The following is a 20938-nucleotide window of genomic DNA, read 5'->3' on the forward strand; positions in this document are numbered from 1 at the left end:
AGAGTGGAAAAACTAGGGATCTAACAGTTAGTATATTATAATGGTCAGCAGTAATCAGAAAAACTAGGGATCTAACAGTTAGTATATTATAATGGTCAGCAGTAATCAGTGGAAAAACTAGGGATCTAACAGTTAGTATATTATAATGGTCAGCAGTAATCAGAAAAAACTAGGGATCTAACAGTTAGTATATTATAATGGTCAGCAGTAATCAGAAAAACTAGGGATCTAACAGTTAGTATATTATAATGGTCAGCAGTAATCAGAGTAAAAAACTAGGGATCTAACAGTTAGTATATTATAATGGTCAGCAGTAATCAGAAAAACTAGGGATCTAACAGTTAGTATATTATAATGGTCAGCAGTAATCAGAGTGGAAAAACTAGGGATCTAACAGTTAGTATATTATAATGGTCAGCAGTAATCAGAAAAACTAGGGATCTAACAGTTAGTATATTATAATGGTCAGCAGTAATCAGAAAAACTAGGGATCTAACAGTTAGTATATTATAATGGTCAGCAGTAATCAGAAAAACTAGGGATCTAACAGTTAGTATATTATAATGGTCAGCAGTAATCAGAGTGGAAAAACTAGGGATCTAACAGTTAGTATATTATAATGGTCAGCAGTAATCAGAAAAACTAGGGATCTAACAGTTAGTATATTATAATGGTCAGCAGTAATCAGAAAAACTAGGGATCTAACAGTAGTAAAAATGGTCAGGGATCTAACAGATCTAGTATATTATAATGGTCAGCAGTAATCAGAGTGAAAAACTAGGGATCTAACAGTTAGTATATTATAATGGTCAGCAGTAATCAGAAAAACTAGGGATCTAACAGTTAGTATATTATAATGGTCAGCAGTAATCAGAAAAAACTAGGGATCTAACAGTTAGTATATTATAATGGTCAGCAGTAATCAGAAAAACTAGGGATCTAACAGTTAGTATATTATAATGGTCAGCAGTAATCAGAAAAACTAGGGATCTAACAGTTAGTATATTATAATGGTCAGCAGTAATCAGAGAAAAACTAGGGATCTAACAGTTAGTATATTATAATGGTCAGCAGTAATCAGATGAAAAACTAGGGATCTAACAGTTAGTATATTATAATGGTCAGCAGTAATCAGAAAAACTAGGGATCTAACAGTTAGTATATTATAATGGTCAGCAGTAATCAGAGTGGAAAAACTAGGGATCTAACAGTTAGTATATTATAATGGTCAGCAGTAATCAGAGTGGAAAAACTAGGGATCTAACAGTTAGTATATTATAATGGTCAGCAGTAATCAGAGTGGAAAAACTAGGGATCTAACAGTTAGTATATTATAATGGTCAGCAGTAATCAGAGTGGAAAAACTAGGGATCTAACAGTTAGTATATTATAATGGTCAGCAGTAATCAGAGTGGAAAAACTAGGGATCTAACAGTTAGTATATTATAATGGTCAGCAGTAATCAGAGTGGAAAAACTAGGGATCTAACAGTTAGTATATTATAATGGTCAGCAGTAATCAGAAAAACTAGGGATCTAACAGTTAGTATATTATAATGGTCAGCAGTAATCAGAGTGGAAAAACTAGGGATCTAACAGTTAGTATATTATAATGGTCAGCAGTAATCAGAAAAACTAGGGATCTAACAGTTAGTATATTATAATGGTCAGCAGTAATCAGAGTGGAAAAACTAGGGATCTAACAGTTAGTATATTATAATGGTCAGCAGTAATCAGAGTGGAAAAACTAGGGATCTAACAGTTAGTATATTATAATGGTCAGCAGTAATCAGAGTGGAAAAACTAGGGATCTAACAGTTAGTATATTATAATGGTCAGCAGTAATCAGAGTGGAAAAACTAGGGATCTAACAGTTAGTATATTATAATGGTCAGCAGTAATCAGAAAAACTAGGGATCTAACAGTTAGTATATTATAATGGTCAGCAGTAATCAGAGTGGAAAAAACTAGGGATCTAACAGCTAGTATATTATAATGGTCAGCAGTAATCAGAGTGGAAAAACTAGGGATCTAAGAGTTAGTATATTATAATGGTCAGCAGTAATCAGAAAAACTAGGGATCTAACAGTTAGTATATTATAATGGTCAGCAGTAATCAGAGTGGAAAAACTAGGGATCTAACAGTTAGTATATTATAATGGTCAGCAGTAATCAGAGTGGAAAAACTAGGGATCTAACAGTTAGTATATTATAATGGTCAGCAGTAATCAGAAAAACTAGGGATCTAACAGTTAGTATATTATAATGGTCAGCAGTAATCAGAGTGGAAAAACTAGGGATCTAACAGTTAGTATATTATAATGGTCAGCAGTAATCAGAGTGGAAAAACTAGGGATCTAACAGTTAGTATATTATAATGGTCAGCAGTAATCAGAGTGGAAAAACTAGGGATCTAACAGTTAGTATATTATAATGGTCAGCAGTAATCAGAGTGGAAAAACTAGGGATCTAACAGTTAGTATATTATAATGGTCAGCAGTAATCAGAAAAACTAGGGATCTAACAGTTAGTATATTATAATGGTCAGCAGTAATCAGAAAAACTAGGGATCTAACAGTTAGTATATTATAATGGTCAGCAGTAATCAGAAAAACTAGGGATCTAACAGTTAGTATATTATAATGGTCAGCAGTAATCAGAGTGGAAAAACTAGGGATCTAACAGTTAGTATATTATAATGGTCAGCAGTAATCAGAGTGGAAAAACTAGGGATCTAACAGTTAGTATATTATAATGGTCAGCAGTAATCAGAAAAACTAGGGATCTAACAGTTAGTATATTATAATGGTCAGCAGTAATCAGAAAAACTAGGGATCTAACAGTTAGTATATATAATGGTCACAGTAATCAGAAAAACTAGGGATCTAACAGTTAGTATATTATAATGGTCAGCAGTAATCAGGTGGAAAAACTAGGGATCTAACAGTTAGTATATTATAATGGTCAGCAGTAATCAGAAAAACTAGGGATCTAACAGTTAGTATATTATAATGGTCAGCAGTAATCAGAAAAACTAGGGATCTAACAGTTAGTATATTATAATGGTCAGCAGTAATCAGAGTGGAAAAACTAGGGATCTAACAGTTAGTATATTATAATGGTCAGCAGTAATCAGAAAAACTAGGGATCTAACAGTTAGTATATTATAATGGTCAGCAGTAATCAGAAAAACTAGGGATCTAACAGTTAGTATATTATAATGGTCAGCAGTAATCAGAGTGGAAAAACTAGGGATCTAACAGTTAGTATATTATAATGGTCAGCAGTAATCAGAGTGGAAAAACTAGGGATCTAACAGTTAGTATATTATAATGGTCAGCAGTAATCAGAAAAACTAGGGATCTAACAGTTAGTATATTATAATGGTCAGCAGTAATCAGAAAAACTAGGGATCTAACAGTTAGTATATTATAATGGTCAGCAGTAATCAGAAAAACTGGACTAACAGTTAAAATAATGGTCAGCAGTAATCTAACAGTTAGTATATTATAATGGTCAGCAGTAATCAGAGTGGAAAAACTAGGGATCTAACAGTTAGTATATTATAATGGTCAGCAGTAATCAAGAAAAACTAGGGATCTAACAGTTAGTATATTATAATGGTCAGCAGTAATCAGAAAAACTAGGGATCTAACAGTTAGTATATTATAATGGTCAGCAGTAATCAGAGTGGAAAAACTAGGGATCTAACAGTTAGTATATTATAATGGTCAGCAGTAATCAGAAAAACTAGGGATCTAACAGTTAGTATATTATAATGGTCAGCAGTAATCAGAAAAACTAGGGATCTAACAGTTAGTATATTATAATGGTCAGCAGTAATCAGAGAGGAAAAACTAGGGAACAGTTAAGTCATACTTATAAGCAACATACCCAGGTTTACATTTGTAAGATTATTTTCAGTAATGGCTCTATGGGAAGAATGTTATAACAACACAATTTCATTAATAAACACTACAACATTCAGTTGAATTACAGATCAAAAAGTTTTTTGCATATTTTTGTGATAATCCTATTGTTTGAATGCTAAACAGGACTTGTAAATATAAAGCTGTTGATTTATTGTAGCTGTGGTATTTCTGTGTCCTTTACATTGGTTATATTTGAATTCCCATGTGATATGAAAACCATGAAAAAGTGTATTTATTATCTCCTTCCCTGTTTTTGAAGGGAGCTATTTCATGAGCTGTTTCCCAGTCAAAAATGAAAGGGTGATGAAAGGCCAAGCCGTGAGTTGACAAATCTTAGATCTATTGCAGACATTGATTTTGTTGTCTATGTTATATATAAATAGAGCTTTTTTGATAGTTAATTATCAATGTTCTTTCACACACTGATCAACAAGAAGGTTTGAGAAAATTCAGATATAAGGATGCATGCAGAAATTGTAACTATTGAATTGCTGCTGAAGTAAGTGACTATATGTAACAAAAGGAAGTGTAAGTGTTAATAGTAGATCTACAACAACAGTTTAACATTATCATATCAAGCTTTTAATTACTATTTGCTTTGTCATTAAATAATTTCAAGATAAAAGGTAAATTATTTAAAATTCTTTGTGGGAAAGCGATTTGGTGGATATTTATTTGCAGATGCAGAAGTGCGGGTTCTACTTTCAAGTAGGGAAGGCATGAATTGCTTGAATTAACCGGCCAATAGTATGTCATGTCAAGGACCTCCCTCATTCGCAGTGTGTATGTTATATGATAAAGATAGGAAATGTGTTTAGTACTGGACTCCAAGATGAAGAGATATGGCCCCCTATTCTACCAGCAGCTACACATGACTTGTGAGTAGTGTAGTGTACTGTTGGTATAGTCTCAAATCATTTTCTTAGTCAATATATATGAAATTTATTTGAAGGGAAAAATAAAAAAAACTTTCTTGTTCAACATCATTGATTGGACTTTACAGCTTACCATAAATGGTTTGTTGATAACCAGTTGGAGTAGATTAAAAGCTTAACAGTCCATCCCATTAAGTTGTAAATTTTTTAAACACAAAATCCCGACTTTCATGCTATTTTCTTTCATCTTGTTGTCCCAACCATGATATTGGTGCAACATAAAGCTGTTTGCTCCTAATCCTATCTAAATTGCTAACTCAGATGTCTGTTTACAAAAGAAAAAGAAAATAACCAAAAATAGTTGGTTTGTTAGTTGTCCCGAGGAAAGCTACTGTCTGAGTGTGCCATTGAACATATCTGTTGATATGATAGAAATGATAACAATTCTCTACCTTACTTCGTCATTTAGGAGCAACCAGTGCTTGTTGCGTAAGAAAGAAGCTTTGAGAGTTTAATTGATGTATATTTTTAAAAAATCCATTTAAGACAATTACAAAAACACATCACATTAGTCTGTAACTGAATGTTTTTTCCTGGAATTAAGAACGTAACAAAAAAGCGCATCACAGATGGATTTGTTTATGGAATCTTATATGATTTTGTAAATATGATTTTTGATGCCAGCTTCTTTCTTACTAGTATTAAAGGAGAAATTGTCCCTCTGGCAAGCTTGGTGAAGGAGTCATCATGTAACTCGTATGTCCAATGCTAACCAATTTATGAAATGATGAATTTTTAGGAGACACTACGAAGTACAAAGTGAAGTTTGATGATCCTCGGGTATGTAAGAGTTTCCTGCTAGCCTGCTGTCCCCATGATATTCTCTCCAGCACGGTAAGTCACTTCTCTTAATGCTAATCCTCTCATTGCCATTTGGTACGTATGATAAACAGCACAGTTAGGACATTAACTTATAATAATCACCACAAATATTCTGGAAGTGTTAATTACCACCCTTTAATGAATTTACAATTTACTTCTTTAAAGAAGAATATTAACTTATGAAATGAAACCTTATACCTATATATGTCAACATAGATTAGGACCGAATGCAAGTGATCAAAGATATTAAAAATACGAGCATTTAAATAAAAATGTTGGTGATGTGTGGTCTTGTTTAATTTCCATGTATGTAAAATATATATGTATATAACTACACATTGAATAAATTAGGTAATTGAGGAGGGTATTTATTTAAAAAAAGGAAAATTAATTAAGGAGTTGTGTAGAAAAATAAAAGCCATATTATACCTGCCTTCATTGATAGATTAAATTTGGCAGCGCTAATGGGTAATTTGTAATTAACAAACACTGAGGAAATTTAGCCATCTTTTATTAGTAATCATCTTCCATGTATTTTACAGAGGATGGACCTTGGTGAATGTCCAAAGATTCACGACCTGGCGCTGAGGGCAGACTACGAGTGGGCCTCCAAAAGAAAGGACTACTACTATGACATAGATGTAAGGGCAAATAAATGTGGGCATTTTGTTTGTCTCGGTCAAACTTTACTTCAACATTTGATAGTACTACATATTAATAGATGTCAAGGTTTGACTGTAATTAGTATAATACACCATCTATGAAATAGAGTTATGATAAATGATAAATAATGTAGGGGCATGTTGTTTTGAGCAATCTTCAAATATTTGATAAGAGTGTAATTACTATACTGTATAAAGCTGTAATTACTATACTGTATAAAGCTGTAATTACTATACTGTATAAAGCTGTAATTACTATGCTGTATAAAGCTGTAATTACCATACTTTATAAAGCTGTAATTACCATACTTTATAAAGCTGTAATTACTATACTGTATAAAGCTGTAATTACCATACTGTATAAAGCTGTAATTACTATACTGTATAAAGCTGTAATTACTATACTGTATAAAGCTGTAATTACTATGCTGTATAAAGCTGTAATTACTATACTGTATAAAGCTGTAATTACCATACTGTATAAAGCTGTAATTACTATACTGTATAAAGCTGTAATTACTATACTGTATAAAGCTGTAATTACTATACTGTATAAAGCTGTAATTACTATACTGTATAAAGCTGTAATTACTATACTGTATAAAGCTGTAATTACTATACTGTATAAAGCTGTAATTACTATACTGTAAAGACTTATCTGTATAAAGCTGTAATTACTATGCTGTATAAAGCTGTAATTACTATGCTGTATATAAAGCTGTAATTACTATACTGTATAAAGCTGTAATTACTATACTGTATAAAGCTGTAATTACTATGCTGTATAAAGCTGTAATTACTATACTGTATAAAGCTGCTGTAATTCATCGTATTAAAGCGTAATTACTATGCTGTATTAAAGCTGTAATTACTATACTGTATAAAGCTGTAATTACTATACTGTATAAAGCTGTATTATTACTATACTGTACTTATAAAGCTGTAATTACTATACTGTATAAAGCTGTAATTACTATACTGTATAAAGCTGTAATTATAGCTGTATAAAGCTGTAATTACTATACTGATACTGTATAAAGTGTAATTACTATACTGTATAAAGCTGTAATTACTATACTGTATAAAGCTGTAATTACTAAACTGTATAAACCTGTAATTACTAAACTGTATAAACCTGTAATTACTATGCTGTATAAAGCTGTAATTACTATGCTGTATAGCTGTAATTAGCTGTATAAGCTGTAATTACTATACTGTATAGAGCTGTAATTACTATACTGTATAGAGCTGTAATTACTATACTGTATAGAGCTGTAATTACTATACTGCATAGAGCTGTAATTACTATACTGATAACTGTACTGTATAAGCTGTAATTATTTTACTGTATAGAGCTGTAATTACTATACTGTATAGAGCTGTTATTACTATACTTTATAAAGCTGTAATTACTATACTGTATAAAGCTGTAATTACTATACTGTATAAAGCTGTAATTACTATACTGTATAAATGCTGTAATTACTATACTGTATAAAGCTGTAATTACTATACTGTATAAAGCTGTAATTACTATACTGTATAGAGCTGTAATTACTATACTGTATAAAGCTGTAATTACTATACTGTATAAAGCTGTAATTACTATACTGTATAAAGCTGTAATTACCATACTGTATAAAGCTGTAATTACTATACTGTATAGAGCTGTAATTACTATACTGTATAAAGCTAATTACTAAACTGTATAAAGCTGTTGTTTTTTCTATCCAGGCCATGGAACATCTACAGAGTTTCATTGCTGACTGTGACCGAAAGACAGAGATGGCAAAACGACGTCTGAAGGAGACACAGGAAGAGCTGAGTGAAGAAGCGAACCAGAAGGTACAGAAATATGTAGACTCTGCCATCAGGGATCAATCTAGCTGTGATTTATTACCGTTTATGGGTAAATTTCCCCTCAAGGAATGAATTCCCTCTAGCCTAAAATTCCCCTGAAGATTTAAAAATTCCCCATTTGAAGCTAAAAAATTATCGTTTTTGTAACAAAATTTCCCCTGTGACTTATTTTTCATTGATTTTGTTAGACTTTTGTTTGCAAATTTCTTCATATTTATCATACAGCTACTGCATATTTTATAATTAACTCAAATTTTTCATTATTGAGCTTAAAATATTGCTTAACTAAATCTAAAAAAAAATTAGTTTTTTACAGTACTTTTTCGTCAAAATGCATATAATTTTGGACCAAATAAGAAGATTCAAATTCCCCTATATTTTGACAAACTTTTCCCCATTTTGAAAAAGGGTAGTTTCCCCCCAACCCTAGATTGATCCCTGATCATGACTGAATGGGTGGTTTCTGAGACACTTGTAAATGCAAAAATATTTATCACAATGAAATAAATTCAAATTATCTTCATTAATTAATTAAAGATCTATAAAATATCAATTAGAAATTTCTTAATCCTGAATATATTTAACTTCATTATGTAGGCAGAAAAGATTCACCAACTTGGAGAGAAGCTTGGTGAGAATATGGCTAAGGCAGAGACGATGGGAGCAGAAGGTGAAGTGGAGGAATCCCTGAAACTAATGGAAGAAGTGGAGGAACTGAAGAAAAATAAAAGTCTTGCTGAGGTTGGTATTAAAATGTTGTAGTATGTACAAATACTGTGGTAATGTGATAAGATGGATTATCATAAATCATACATACATACATTCTTTCCAAAGTTTTTACAAGTCTAGATTTTAACTGAAGCCCAAATGAGTTCGTTTTATGTTGTTTGATCTGTTCTAATTCAAGTTTGAATTCATAAACAAACCTTGTTCCATACTTTAACAAAGTTGTTATTACTGCATGGAACGTTGTTGTACAAATTCTCATAGATATCTCATTCCCAATAGACTGTTCTAATGTAAACATTGAGAGGTTCTTCTGTACAAAACATTTCATTTCCAAATCATTGGAAATCAAAATACTCTTTTTTGACAAACAAACAAAACCCAGAAGTTAAACTTATCATCAACATTTAGAAAATAACTTCAATGTTGTGATGGTTTTGCAAGAAAAGATAAAACTACTTACAGAATTTTAATATGTTTAAATTTACTATTGCATGCCTGATATAAAGTATCAAAGTAATTGTTTTGTTGATTTCTATATCCACAGCAAGATTACAGAAATTCCATGCCAGCCTCCAGCTACCAACAGCAGAAGTTACGTGTGTGCGAGGTGTGCTCAGCGTACCTGGGTATCCATGACAACGACAGACGTCTAGCTGATCACTTCGGTGGGAAGCTTCATTTGGGCTTCATTACAATCAGAGAAAAGTTGGAAGAGCTGAAGGTAAGATAGTTCAAGATGTCCCGCGATACAGGAAGTTACGATTTTTTTTTTGCTATATAAAATTTTTCAGGAAGTTGTTATAAGCTAATTTTTAAGAGAAATGAAAAGCCAGTTTTGGTAACAATGTGTAACATGTATAACAGCTTTGAGATGATATGAAAGATTTATAGTAATGTAAAACATTTACCTTGGTGTTAAGTTGTGTGGATTATTACAACTGTAAATTACATTGCATGATTATATTATAGACACGTGTAGCAGAAAGAAGGAATTTACGAGAAAAAGAACGAGAAGAACAGAAAGTGAAAAGGGAGAAAGAAGAGGAACCGAGGAAAAGTAAAAGTGCTAGTCCAGTGAGGAGACGTAGTCGTAGTGCGAGTAAGAGAAGTCGAAGCAGGAGTAGAAGTCGAAGAAAGAGTCGATCTCGTAGTAACAGTCGGGATAGAAACAGAAAACGAAGGTCTCGTAGTAACAATAGGAGGAGGTCAGTAAAAACTTACTTTTGATGTAGATTTTAATTCTGAGGTATAGACTTAGATATTGGTGTATAGGTTACTTCAATAAGTTCGAACTTTGGTGACTTAATTGGTCTCTTTCTCTTTGGTGAGTTGTACTTCAATTGTCAAGTTTTATCTTTAGAGCCATATCCTACAAATATAGATACATTTTGATATATACTTCGATGTAAGATGTATGTTTCAAGATTGATATAAAATTTGAATTATTTACAAAATTGTACATAAATCTTAATATGAATGCATACTTATTACAAGAATTGTTACTTTTCAGATCTAGGTCAAATGACCGCAGATCACATAAAAGGTCCAGACATTCAAGATCCAGGTCAAGATCTAGGCATTCAAGATCAAGACGTTCCAGATCGCGTCACTCAAGGTCACGTCGTTCAAGGTCACGTTCCAGATCAAGGTCACGCAGACATAGAAGGTATAATAACAATTGACCTCATTGATTTAGTGTTGAAAACGGGGCATAATGGATGAGAAAGTATCTTTTAGAAATCAAAGTTATTTAATGAATGCACCTATTTCATATTAAAAAGGTTTGGAATTAAAATAACAATTATAAACAAGAAGTTGTTAAAAGAATTGCTATCAAAAATTAAATTTTCAATATCTATATATTGATTTTCTGACAAGGTTTACTACAATAATAATGCACCATCAATTGTTAACAAAACTTTGCATGATATAACACCAGGCTATCATATCTAAATTTGTGTTATAGTTTGTTAAGAACTCCTTTTGCTGATGGTTTTGACAACTTTCTAACAGTTTCTGTTTTGTTTTCAGGAGGTCAAGGTCACGGTCGAGACGTTCCAGAAGTCGATCAAGGTCGAGAAGACATCGCCGCAGATCGCACTCAGAGTCCCGCAGAAGTAGGAGTAATGATCGAAGGAGAGAGTCACGTTCACGGTCTCGTGACAGCTACCACTCTTAGTCACCATCTATTGGTTAGTGATACCTTGTATAGACTAATAGAATCTTACACAGGGCTGTCAGGTGGACTAATAGAATCTTACACAGGGCTGTCAGGTGGACTAATAGAATCTTACACGGGGCTGTCAGGTGGACTAATAGAATCTTACACAGGGCTGTCAGGTGGACTAATAGAATCTTACACAGGGCTGTCAGGTGGACTAATAGAATCTTACACAGGGCTGTCAGGTGGACTAATAGAATCTTACACAGGGCTGTCAGGTGGAGTAATAGAATCTTACACAGGGCTGTCAGGTGGACTAATAGAATCTTACACAGGGCTGTCAGGTGGACTAATAGAATCTTACACGAGGCTGTCAGGTGGACTATAGACTAATAGAATCTTACACAGGGCTGTCAGGTGGACTATAGAATCTTACATGGGGCTGTCAGGTGGACTAATAGAATCTTACTGTAAAGACTAATAGAATCTTACACGAGGCTGTCAGGTGGACTAATAGAATCTTACACAGGGCTGTCAGGTGGACTAATAGAATCTTACTGTAAAGACTAATAGAATCTTACACGAGGCTGTCAGGTGGACTAATAGAATCTTACACAGGGCTGTCAGGTGGACTAATAGAATCTTACACGGGGCTGTCAGGTGGACTAATAGAATCTTAACACGGGGCTGTCAGGTGGACTAATAGAATCTTACTGTAAAGACTAATAGAATCTTACACGAGGCTGTCAGGTGGAGTAATAGAATCTTACACGGGGCTGTCAGGTGGACTAATAGAATCTTACACAGGGCTGTCAGGTGGACTAATAGAATCTTACACGGGGCTGTCAGGTGGAGTAATAGAATCTTACATGGGGCTGTCAGGTGGACTAATAGAATCTTACTGTAAAGACTAATAGAATCTTACACGAGGCTGTCAGGTGGAGTAATAGAATCTTACACGGGGCTGTCAGGTGGACTAATATAATCTTACTGTAAAGACTAATAGAATCTTACACGAGGCTGTCAGGTGGAGTAATAGAATCTTACACGGGGCTGTCAGGTGGACTAATAGAATCTTACACAGGGCTGTCAGGTGGAGTAATAGAATCTTATACGGAGCTGTCAGGTGGAGTAATAGAATCTTACATGGGTCTGTCATGTGGACTAATAGAATCTTACATGGGTCTGTCATGTGGACTAATTGAATCAAACATGTATTGATTACATTGGGTAATAAGTTTCTTGAGCTGTTAAAGACCCCTCCTCGATACTCCAAGGTTTCCGATCACTTACGATATCTACACCCCTGGACTATCTCATAGTGAAATTGAAGGCAGCTCAGCGGAAAACATTTGATCAATAACAGGCTAGCAAAGATATCCTTTGAAGACTACAGAGAGAGCGACGCCTAACATCAAAGCCACACAGTCAACCACAGTGTACAGTTATACGGCTCTTTTGATGTACATCAAATGACTAAATTACCTGTTCTATTCTGTTGCTTCCAGTTTTACTATGGGATAGTCCAGGGGTGTAGCGATCGTAAGTGATTGGAACCCCTGGAATATTGAGGATGTTAAACACCCAGCAGAGCCTCATGTTTAACAACATAGAATCTTACCTTCTGGTTGAGGTTCTCCTGTCTCGCCCAAAAAGGGGTGAAAGATTCTATTAATTTTTTCCCTAGCAACCACAGGATATCCCTGTAAATTATGGGAGAAATTGTCCCCTGATATTTAATAGCTCTCATATTGAAACATAAGTTCAATGCAAAATCCTATTAAAATATTTGTATTAAACAAAAGTACAATCACTTGAAAACATTGCTGAAGTTTGGTTACAAATTCTCATATTTTGTCTGTCACAGGTCGAAAGGATGGCAGTGCGTGTATGAAGAAAACATTGGCGATAAAGATACTGAATGCTTCTGAACAGATTATCTGTACATGTAATTCCTACTGTACAAGAAGCTAGTGAATGGAACCAGAATTCCTGTTGAAAATGAATTGGAGATATTTTCTCTGTGTAAATAGGACATCAAAATATACATAGCAAATCCTGATTGGTTAAATGGTACATTTTCATCATTGACAGATGACTGTATGCAGTAATTACCACCGTGTTATGTATATGAAGGGATGTTCAGCAGTGCTTGATAAACGATTCTGTGCTGTTTTACTGAGTGAATAGCAATAGTTCAAAAATATCTGTACCATTTTGGATGATTAAAGTTCATTTTAAATGTTTTATTTTTTACAGCAGGTGATAACGCTGCTTTCAAACTGGTTTTACTCATTGTACAAATACATCACTTTATAATTGTATAGTTCTCATTTTGTTTTTAATTATTAAATCATTGGTGATCTTAGCGACTCAACGATGACATTATTCTAGATTATATGTACCGCAGTACATGTGATAGCTGGGTGGCCATGAGAATGTCATGACACACAGTAATTTAATACAATGAAGAGCTCAGGTATTAAAGAGATTCCCTTCACAATGGACTGTCAATTTATTATTGTACAAGGTTGATGTTTGATGTTTCCAAAAAGAATTATCCAAAGGTTTTCAGAAATGTAAATCCCTTCAATGGTATCAGTGTAAAGAAACATAAGAAGAGCCTAGTACATTACTGTAAATTGATGACATGTATTTCAATAAAAGCCATTGTCCTGTATTTTTGTCTGGTTTTGTAAATAATAGTAATACTGTCTTTGTTTATTGAAAGACTGTGTTTATGGTACAGTTTGCTTTCAAGTACTGTGTCCATGTTATATAGCGAGTATGAAAGAAACTTGGCTGCTCTGCACTCTAGGCAGAAAGTGCAGTTTATAATTTGGTTCACAACAGAAGATTATGCTGTAAATGTGGATATTTTCTCATGTAAATATTTCTTGCTAAGTAAGCTCTCAAACTGTTCGTGGAGTGGTAATTTTCTTATTGTACATCTGTGGTCTACTTATTCGCATTTCAGAATTTGATTTTGCATGTGTATGATTATATTCTGATATTTATTGAAAGCAAAATATGTAAAGCGATAATTCCACTTTTAAAGTCCCTGAGTGGATAGGAATAATAGAAAGTTTACAACAAGACTAGACAAAACTCGGGTATTTCAAGCCTCTTTGTTTTACAGAAACTACATTGTTTGACTTGTTTAACATCCTATTATCAGTCATTTAAGGATGTGGGGAGGTTTTGGTGAAGAAAAGCCAAAGGTCCCAATAGAAACTGATACATTTGTATATGGTTAATACTGGCAACTATTTCAAGGTCGAAACCAAAAAGTGGAGGGCCAGTGGGATATGTCTTAGACGATTTGAGCACCATGGCCCATTAAACCATGTGGTTCCCAACAGTAGTTACTGTTGTCACATAGACAAAAAGCAAGTATTGACCACCTTGTTTTTATCCATAGAAGTTATTCAAACATGATCCTAGAGATTACTCTAAACCAACTTGGCAACTTAATGATGTGATTTGTGTGTCCAACAACTTTTTTTAAGTAACAACTTCACAACTATAGCACTACATTACCTATGATTGAAGCTATTTCATTTTGATTCATCGTGAATTCTTAATGCCTGAAAAATTGAGGACATTTGATTGCTCGCAATATTAAATTCATAGATTTGGAATCTTGGAAGGCCAACAATAAGATCAAAAAACAAAAATGACAAGGAATTGCCCTATAAAACAACTGTGGGAAATGACAGTATAGAAAAGGAAAGACTAAAAGGACTTGTAGCCCAAACAAACAAAATGTACATACAGAGAAAGTGATGACACGAATACCCGGTAGTATGGAGTCTAGCACCTGTAGGTTATCACACAGCAAGCTTCACTAGTCAAGGGTATTCAGTTTAGGTACAACGATTATAGATTTGAATACCGATACCCTTTGATAGCCACATTTAATATGTAAATCAGGTAAGTGTTATATACAATACTGACGTCCTCTAGGAAGTGATGAGAGAAATCGGACCAGTTTTCATTGTTGGTGAGAGGTAACTAGTATACTCATTTTAAGCTAGATTATTGGTGAAAGGTACAATCTGGCATTATAATAAACTTTATTTACCGAGGACAGAAACCTGATTTAGCCTCAGGATTAGTAAAAGTATTAGTTACAAATTACATAATAATACAAATATCTATGGAAAATATTTCAGTTTCTAAAATTAATTATACTATTGTGGATCAAGATAAAGATGTGTTGATATCTCTCTAGCAGAAACACCAGTATAAATAGTGGTTAGATTCCTATTAACAGCCAGATAAGAATGTGTCGGGTTTAGATAGAGAAAAAACCATTGACCAGTGGTCAGTCATTACCTGGCAACTGCTCGCCACCGGATTCAGACTCGTGCCAAAGGGATGAGAGCTTATGGTAATGTCAGCCCTAAAATGGTTGTATATAAATTGTGACTAATAATTACCACCTTATTTGACTCAATAAACACTTTTTTAACCCTCTTTTTAGGCTTCATTTTCACTTCAAATTAAATGCGGATTAAAAATAAGAAAACAGTGTTGGTTTTCAGTACCCTGGGCCTTCCGGTTCTTGTGAGAAAGTGTTTTAAAGATTTTCCTTTTGACCCCTGGAGACCCCACTCTAATTTATTTTGCAAATTGATTTATGGCTTACTTTGTAGAATAATTTCATGAAAGGCTAGTGCAAATTTGTGTCTGTTAATCACCCCCCTTTTTGCTTCAATTTTTAAGTGCCCTGGACACTTTTTTGGGTTGAATACAAATTGAAGTAAAATTTGAAGTTATGAGAAAGGCTTATTTCAATCATTTCAAGCGTTTTTTTCTTGGTTGTCTCCCTTTGTATACTGTGAACTTAATATATATGCTTTACAGATAATTTCTTTTGGAAAACTATGTCTGGCCTTCAGATAATAAAACATTTACACAATATCAAAACAGGTGAAAATATAAAGTTTATGGTTTAATAAAGCATATTTCTGGTGTAAAGACTTCAGATTGATTCCTAGAGGAAGCAGTAAAATCTTCAGTTATGACATTTTATGTGTCATAAATGACTGCTCGTCATCCTCATTACTGCAGGAGTTACTATCACTGTCATTATATCCACCCTTGGGCTATCTCATAGTGAAACTGTAGGCAGTTCAGGAGGAAAAAAACTCACCAATCACAGGCCTGCAGATTTCCTTTAAAGAGTACAGAGAGAACACAACTTAAAAGCAACAGTCAACCACTTCACATGTACAAATTTGATTATTTTAATTAATGTTGTACATTAAGACCAAACTACCGTCTAAATAGGCGTCAACGACATAGTCCAGGGGTGGATATAATGACAGTGATAGTAAGTCTTTGAATATCGAGAATGACTGGCTATTTTCAATCAATTTGGCATACACAATTTAAGCAACAAAGTCGATAAATATAGCACTTAAGTATAGTTATTTGTAAACATACCCAAAATCAAGAAACTTCTGTCAGTGCAATCGTGATCTAGGAGATATCTAGCTATGACGTCACTTAAATGCAAAAGAGATCCATGAAATTTAGGTTGGCCCCCACGTCAACAGTTTTTATTCCTGATTCCACTCCAAATCAAACAAATGAATAAGTCATCACAATGAATAGACATTATTCATTATGGTGTAAAAATTAAAAAAAGGTAACAACTTTTCAATAGCTTATATAAACATTTATTTACATTTCAACTCCTGATGCTCTAATTTGAAAGTGTTGAGGTTGTCTGTTACTCTAGAAAACACATTTAATACCAGAAACAAAACACACTTTCTAGTCTCGGCGTACCAGTTTCTAATCACACTCCACGGGTTAATGTTCGTGACCCTCATAGAATTTGGCCAAAAAGTCTTTAGATTTTGAAGTTTCAGAAAAGTCATCGAAAAGCTGCATCACATGGTTCCTCTGCTTCCAGTTATTGACGGTCTCCATCAGGTCCATCTGGCCCTGTAAATAATGCCATGAAATTGGTGGTAAGCTTTTATTATTTTTAATGCTTCAAACTTTTAAAGAACAAAAGACACTAATTCAGCCAATCCCATAGAACACATTTGACTTAATGGCACTGTTTTACTTGATTAAAGAATCAGTCTACATTGGTTAAGCTCTGTAATCTATATTTTATTATTATATTATATTTATTGTCATGTTTTAGGGGCCTGTACCTTTTAATTTGGGAAAATTCTACATTTTTCCTTCTTAAAAATTCATATATTTACCAAAGGTTTTTCTTTATTTGAAAAATATTTACATGAAATTGGGAAAATACAGCTAAATTTCTGTAGGGGAAGGGGCCGAATTTCAGCCACAGATGCACCCAAAAAAATCACTGTCATAGGACGGCCTCCCATAGATGGGGTTTCAGCCTTTCAGGTGTGAGGTGCATGGTGCATGTTCTGATATTTGTGTTGTGTCTTCGTCTGTAGTGGAACTCTTGCCCTTTTTATAGTGAGGTGTTGTCAAGGGAGACATTAGGAAGAAGAAAGTAAGTTTTGGAAAGAAAGAAAAGATAAGATCCTTAATTTAGGCGTCTTTTACGATCATGCAATAGGGGCAGCAGGTACAATTCTAACGCCCAACCTGCAGGGCAAATGTCATTAATTTGTATAAATAAATATGTATATATATACCTTGATGATCATCATGTCAATAACACGAAGGTCTGAGAGTCCCTTGTTTTTGTTGAATTGATTCCTCAATCGGGATTTACATTGCGTTGTCGTCAGTGGTATATGGAAATTTGTAACTGAAAACAAGAAATATTCATGGTTAGCTGGTATCAGGTATGTCTGATGATTCAAATCAAAGAAATTTGAGACTTTTTGTGCAAAAATATAGTCAACAAGAGGTCGAACTTGAACAATAGGATACTTTCAGTGTGTTAACATAACAATGTGTTGCTCTCTGTCTCACTATGTCACTTACTCCAACAATGTTAGAGTTAACACGACGAGATACTTTTTAACATTGCTTGGTGTGGCTATTCAACCAATGCAATCAGGGTGTAATAATACCTCCTACACATGTAGGAGTACATGTCACTATGTGACAATTCGGTAACAAAACCATGAAAGTATGAAACAAAGAAATTCGATTTAGGTTTTGACCCAAGTGCTGAATTGTGTCATTAACATGAAATTAGAAGAAAAAGATATGAAAAAGTCTTTGAGAGACTAGTGTGCTAGTTTTTTTATCAATCTTCTTGTCCTTACAATATTTACTACACAAATTCCATCAATGTTTCTATCGTAGGAATGGTTATGTCGTGCAATAGGAGCGCGTGAAAAATATTTACAACCGCTGCCTTCCTGACTGTACACTGCCAAACAGTTTGAATCCTTTACGAAAAGATGATAACTATAAAGCAAAGCAGAACCATCGTCTTTTGATTTCAACTGTCCAAAACAGTCGCCGCGATACACTGTAGGCCTACTAGGAAAGTTGCAGGCCAGTACATAAAGACAATTTCTGGAAATGACTGCAATATTTACCAATATATGGAAGCTGTCTGTACCAAGCTCTATAAAGATTCAATACCCTTCTCCGCGATTCAACCTTATTGACAGAAAGGATAGGCTTTACACTTTGGGTCCCTAGCTGGACAACCTTGGACGCCATCTTGGATGACCTCGCCGACTATAAAGGGAGGTAATTCATCAACTTTTATCATAGTTAGCTCCCTTCATTCATCTAACCTCAGTTGTTGGGATTGTACTGCAGTGTACATTTTGTGCAAATTTTGATTTAATAAGGCGCATTTGAAATTCAAGAAACTTTTCTATTCATTACAGTAACAAGAACAGAGGACTTTGCTTCACTCTAGGAGTATTTTGAAATTATTTAAAATTTTTGATACATGTTGGCTTACCTCTTTAGTTATTTTTTATGTCATCTGGCTGAATGGTCAGAATTAATCTACAGATAGTAGGCCTAATTGTGAACTGTCTGCCATATCATCCACTGTGTGCCACGCATAAAATTTTCATTGAAACAACCTCTTCAAACAGCATGCTATAGTGAAGGTAATACCAAGTTGGTTCAAATGAATGGCCTTGACCTACATTCATGGTAAACAAATAGGCTAAACTCTTATCTCTAACTGAGAGGCCTAGATACTTTATATTGGGCCTAAAGTAGGTACAGGGATGAAGGGCTACTATTTAAGTTTGTTCAAATGAATGACTTTGACCTAAATATATTTTCAAGGCCAAAACTCATAACTTCATACATGTGTAATACAGTTCTTAGTATACAATGTCTGAATTATAAGTCATAGCAAAATTGAGCATTTTGAGACCATTAAGTCTGGAATTTTATCCAAGATATTTTTCCACTTTTTATGTATACTTCTACCAGATTGAAGTCAAACTGTTACATTATCATGTAACTTCCAGTAAATTAGCCAGGTATGATCCATAATCAATCTTCAACTGTCTTCAGGATTGATTTTAGTGATTACAAACAAATTCTGATTTTATAATTGTCTTCGTATTAATTTCAATATGTGACATATTAATCAAAGTAACTTTGAGGGCGGGGATCACTTCCTCAAAGGCTTTGATGGTGGACTTCATTGGACTGTAGCTGATCCTTTAAAAAAAAAAAAAAAAAAAAAAAATGCAAATACATGTATACCCTATCCAGGACATGTTTTTAAATGTACCTTTGACCTACAGAACATGTAAATGATCTTTGACCTTTGTATTATTCAGATTATTTGACAATCAAATTACATGTAAATCAATTAGAACTCCATATGAATTAGTAACAGCTTGTGACCTACTAAACATTATACAGTTTAGTATGTAAAGTTATAATTTGAAATCTAATTTCGTCATATAAAACAGATATAATTTGAAATCTGATTTCGTCATATAAAACAGACAGATGCATTTTCTTCAGATTTTGTTTTTATTTGATTAAATATATGCTGCACATAGCCAATTACAATAAGTCAGATGAAAATCCTTCGTTAACATAATACGTGGTAGATTGCTGACAAGTTTTTATTGCATGATTCACAGTAACACCATGAAATATATCTTCTTGTTTACATCATTTTTGTGAAAATATAATAGTTTTTCAATATTTGTTTTAACAAACAATTTAATTACATATACATGTATACAAAACACTTGTGTCGTTATATATTACAGGCTTTGTTCCTCTGTAGTACTTCAGTTATGACAGTAATAATAAACTATTGTGATATTGCATGTTCTACATTATAGATTGATATGCCAAGTAGTCAATCAGTATTCAAAGGAGTTTGACGTTCTGTCAATAATAAATACATGTAGTATACATATATATATAAAAAAAAAAATTCCCCAAAATATTTATATCTACTATATAAAAACACTTATATATAGTATATAGGGGTATTTTTTTTATATATGTATACTATACTATTTATATTGACAGAACGACAAACTGCTGTGGGTATATATACCCCCAATACATATGTGTAAAGGCATCAACATTACACAATAGAAGTAAGTACATGTGTATATGGATAATACAGTATATGAATACAGTATGTACATAATACTGGTAAAGCAGGGTTAATCAATTGAGATAAGATATAAACCTCAGAAAATTTTATCAATACAATAGGGGCAAATTTTCAATGTCTTGTATTAATAACATGCTCAATGCTATAGTCAGAAGGAATTGTATATTTTTGTACATATATTTCCTGCAATATATATACAAATATTTAATATACAAATTTTAGATGGGTCTATGTAAATTAATCTCCTGCATAGTATTTAGAAATATATACCAGTAGGCATTACCAAACAAAAATATAAACAGATGTACCTAG

General features: G+C 33.4%; 2 protein-coding genes across 5 annotated transcripts in view; one reads left to right on the plus strand and one right to left on the minus strand.

Moving 5' to 3' along the window:
• The window catches only part of LOC138322625 (putative RNA-binding protein Luc7-like 2), a 30874-nt gene extending 17094 nt beyond the window's left edge, over positions 1–13780 (plus strand). The window contains exons 2-11 of one of the 4 annotated variants that reach the window (XM_069266613.1): positions 4191–4249; positions 4613–5700; positions 6231–6329; positions 8085–8195; positions 8808–8951; positions 9484–9660; positions 9909–10144; positions 10450–10605; positions 10971–11131; positions 12968–13780. In XM_069266613.1, the coding sequence (XP_069122714.1) occupies positions 6234–6329; positions 8085–8195; positions 8808–8951; positions 9484–9660; positions 9909–10144; positions 10450–10605; positions 10971–11118 (1068 nt within the window). In that variant the 5' untranslated portion in view covers positions 4191–4249; positions 4613–5700; positions 6231–6233 and the 3' untranslated portion in view covers positions 11119–11131; positions 12968–13780. Of the gene's footprint in view, positions 1–4190; positions 5701–6230; positions 6330–8084; positions 8196–8807; positions 8952–9483; positions 9661–9908; positions 10145–10449; positions 10606–10970; positions 11132–12967 lie in introns of all 4 variants that reach the window. The other 3 variants (XM_069266614.1, XM_069266611.1, XM_069266612.1) reach the window with 3 other exon arrangements.
• A 2984-nt stretch (positions 13781–16764) lies between these two features.
• On the minus strand, positions 16765–18753 carry LOC138322627 (NADH dehydrogenase [ubiquinone] 1 alpha subcomplex subunit 6-like). Its single transcript, XM_069266615.1, has 3 exons — positions 18603–18753; positions 17742–17857; positions 16765–17058 (listed from the first exon to the last, which is right to left on the minus strand). The coding sequence occupies exons 1-3, from the start codon at positions 18727–18729 to the stop codon at positions 16924–16926; spliced, it is 378 nt and encodes a 125-aa protein (XP_069122716.1). The 5' UTR covers positions 18730–18753; the 3' UTR covers positions 16765–16923.
• Positions 18754–20938: the final 2185 nt, after the last annotated feature.

Source organism: Argopecten irradians, chromosome 5 (assembly GCF_041381155.1).
Source record: "Argopecten irradians isolate NY chromosome 5, Ai_NY, whole genome shotgun sequence".
Classification (NCBI taxonomy): domain Eukaryota; kingdom Metazoa; phylum Mollusca; class Bivalvia; order Pectinida; family Pectinidae; genus Argopecten; species Argopecten irradians.